General features: G+C 44.3%; 1 protein-coding gene across 1 annotated transcript in view; it reads left to right on the top strand.

Annotated features, from left to right (window-relative positions):
* VAMP3 (vesicle associated membrane protein 3) overlaps positions 1 to 3,410 on the top strand; it is a 6,620-nt gene extending 3,210 nt beyond the window's left edge. The window contains exons 2-6 of the mRNA XM_017735005.1: positions 394 to 478; positions 953 to 1,034; positions 1,631 to 1,789; positions 2,393 to 2,444; positions 3,198 to 3,410. Coding sequence (XP_017590494.1) covers positions 394 to 478; positions 953 to 1,034; positions 1,631 to 1,789; positions 2,393 to 2,444; positions 3,198 to 3,217 — 398 coding nt within the window. The 3' untranslated portion in view covers positions 3,218 to 3,410. The remainder of the gene's footprint in view (positions 1 to 393; positions 479 to 952; positions 1,035 to 1,630; positions 1,790 to 2,392; positions 2,445 to 3,197) is intronic.
* Positions 3,411 to 3,450: the final 40 nt, after the last annotated feature.

The raw sequence follows: 3,450 nt of genomic DNA, 5'->3' as shown, positions 1-3,450 counted from the left end.
CCCGCCCTGCCGGGAGAGCGCCTGCTGGGCACCGGGGCGTTGCTCTGTTCGGAACCTCGCAGGAAGCCAGTGTCATTTCCGAGGCTGTTCACTGGGAACTGGCACTGAAGCAGCACCGAAGGGTGGCGGCAGTGCCAAAACAGTGATACTGTATTGTACAGGGCCGGCTCTGAGCCTTGTCCTGGGTCGCGCGTTGTGCCTGTACTCACTAGATGCAAGTTAGAAGCTAACGTGCAAACGTATAAATACAGGAAACAGTAAGACTGGGCTGTTTGGAGTGCCAGGATGCTCTAAACAAGCATCTGATGTGGAAGAACATGGACAAGGAAATTGAGTACAGATAGTTCCAGAGAGACGCATTAAAAACCGGCCAGGTGGTGAAAAAGTAATGAGGAGTATGTGCAGAAGCTCTTGCATCCATTAGAGAGTGTTGTAGCTGGTGTAAAGAACTCTGTTATGAATTCAAAGCTTACCAAAGGTAAATTCTTGTATTTGCCAAATACTTGTTTCTTCTGGTGCTTTCTCTTGCTCTTTACCAACCATTTCAAAAGAATAGAGAAGCATTGCTGGAAAATCACATAGTTAGTATAAGTATTAAGGTTTTGCATTTAATTTTTTGTAAACTACTGTTGCTTGAAACTTAGTACTTGTGTTCATATGGGAAAGTAAGGACACCCCTGAGCCCAAACTTCTCACTCTTTGAGCCCTATGGACCACTGTTGGAGCTGTCCCCTGCCTCATTGCAAAGTGTGGTATTAGCAAGCCACTGCTGCCTCTTAGCACAGCAGGCAATTTGTTGACAAGATGTTTGGGACAGTGTGTGACTTGTGCCCATTGTCAGCTGTTAAATCACCATTTCTCCAGTAAGAAACTGCCCTGTATTTATTCCAATGATACAAGTTCCCTGTTTTCAGGACTGTCAGATGTATAATGATGACTTTCTTTACTGCAGGTCAGCCAACGTCCCTGGAAGCTCAAATATGGCTGCTGGAGGCAATCGCCGGCTTCAGCAGACTCAACACCAAGTAGATGAGGTAAAAGTCTGGTCTGATAGTAGTGTCATCCTCTTCCTGCAGGAAACCTATGTAATTAGAAGGGATATTTTTGCTAAAGCAGTTTCCCCTTCATTATATGAAGGGGAAGCAGCGAGAAGTTCCCAGTGTCCAAACACTAGCTGCAGTCTTGGTGCTTGAGGATTTGACATAAGTAAAGATAAAAACCTTTGCTTACAGAGAATTAAGTTTCTTCCTCATGAGTAGCCATGAGAGCTGACTGCCAAATGTGATTTTTGTGGAGTCCGAAAGCCAGGCTGGCTGGCAGGTTTTTTTTTGATGTGGTTTACTGTCATGTTTATATGCCTCAACTCCTTCTGAAGCAAATCAGGAATTATTTCCCAGGTTTGAAGGAATGCCAGCACTACTGACTTTTTAAAGTAGGCACTAGGGGCTTCTAGCCACAGGTGAATTTCATAGTTTTCTTTAAGCTTATGACTGCATATACTAAAAGGCAGTAGCTCCTGCTTCTGTGACAAGAAAACGCTGAGTACCACGTGTTGCTGTCTGTTGGCTGCAGTATGTTCCACTGTGTGTCACACAACTGGTAACTTACTGTAAGCATTGAACTGCTCTAGGTTGTTGACATCATGAGAGTGAATGTGGACAAGGTATTGGAGCGAGATCAGAAGCTGTCAGAGCTGGATGACCGCGCTGATGCCCTGCAAGCAGGAGCTTCCCAGTTTGAGACCAGCGCGGCCAAGCTGAAGAGGAAGTATTGGTGGAAGAACTGCAAGGTAACCTTGGCTTGTGTGCTTATACTGTGCAGTATTGCAGGTCAGCATCTCAAAAGGCAGAAAAAGTTTAGCCAATGTTATTTAAGTTAAAGCATGGCTCGGTGGCTGGGTGAAGTAACAACAAGCTGCATTACTGGCCATGTTGCCCTATGCAGGATCTTGTCTAAGATGGTAATGGCCAGAGGGGAAGCATGTCAGTAATCTGAGGCTTTGAGAAACAGGAAGAAAAGGCTAAAAATGCATAGCTTGAATTAGTGTGCAGGAAGTATTAGAAAGTGGAAGAAGCTCACTCAGACTCCTGTACTTGTAGCTGTTGCCAAAGGTTGGAGTCGTCTTTGGTGAGTAACTAAACAGCTTGTGTATTCCCTCGGGACAGTGTTTATGGGGAGAAAACCATATTGCTCTGTTTGCCTGTGTGCATGGCCTGCCATCCCTGAGTGCTAGTAGTGGACTGAGCTTGTTGACTGAAGAACTTTTGCTTGCCATGTTAGATCTGACAAACAGTGCTAAAAGTCCCTTGCAGGGGCTGTTTTCCTGTACCCTGAGGGGCAGTCGATGCTGTTGCATGGTGTGTAGTAAGTGTTGTATGGCTTTTTTTCACAGATGTGGGCAATATTGATAGCTGTTGTTGTCATTATCATCATCATCATTATTGGTAAGTTTGACCAAAATGGGGATTTCTCCTAGATTTGGAATGGATGGTGTTAATTTGCTGACTGGTACAGTTTAAGCAAAGCCAGGATATTCAGGTGGAAGTATATCCAACATGAATTTGAAATAGCAGTGAGGGATTTAATAATTGCATGCAGTGAGTGGCAAACTGTGATAACGTGGGAGCTCCAGTACCAGAATCTCAACCACGAGTGAGGGTGACAAAGGTGAAAGTGGAAATAGCAAGGACTTGGAAACCAGGAACAGACTTGGGGTTTTTTTTTAAAGGTGCCTGTTGCGGAAGTGTAACATGAGATTCCACACGCCTTCCTTGTCTGAGAACCGTTATCATCTGCCTTGGCTTCCTGCTAGAGGAACCTTTTTTGGTGTGGCTTTGTGTAGAGGTTTTGCTGCCGGGTGAAATGAGAGACTACCGTTGGGTTAGGATAGAGAGCCAGGGCCTGTATGGTTCAGTCTTTTGAGTCTTCATGTAATCGCCAAGTATTTAATGGGAAGACAAAGTTTTTAAGTTTGTGCTATAACAGTAACAAACACAGCAGTAACCATTGACATCAGAGACGTAGTCCTGGTGTGCAAGCACAAGGGAAAACTACAACTAAGAAAACCAACATGGGCAAATTCTTAGATTTAAGGGATTTAAGAGGGATTTATCTCTATTATCTTAAATTCTTAAAATGCACGATTATTATGGTGAGGTGCTGAAGGACATCGTCCAACCTTTTTCTTCTCTTTGTAGTCTGGAGTGTGTATTCATGAGTTACAAGAAGAAACTCAGATCAACTGAACGTGCCTTTGAGAATCTTCTTCAGCCTCTCCACTTCAAACTTGCTGCCTTCTCAGCCCGTTTACTGCTGTTTAAAGCAAAACTATTTTGATTACTGAGATGTTAACTAACTTTACTGGTCGCCTTAAGACACTCCTGTCATTAATTACTAACCAGCACAGCTCACCACTCGCACAGTGCCTTAATGAACCGGGGCGCGGAGCTG

Source organism: Corvus brachyrhynchos, unplaced genomic scaffold (assembly GCF_000691975.1).
Source record: "Corvus brachyrhynchos isolate BGI_N302 unplaced genomic scaffold, ASM69197v1 scaffold395, whole genome shotgun sequence".
NCBI classification, from domain to species: Eukaryota; Metazoa; Chordata; class Aves; order Passeriformes; family Corvidae; genus Corvus; species Corvus brachyrhynchos.
The sequence above is the reverse complement of the archived record's forward strand: the minus strand, read 5'-3'. Positions and strand labels throughout refer to the sequence as shown.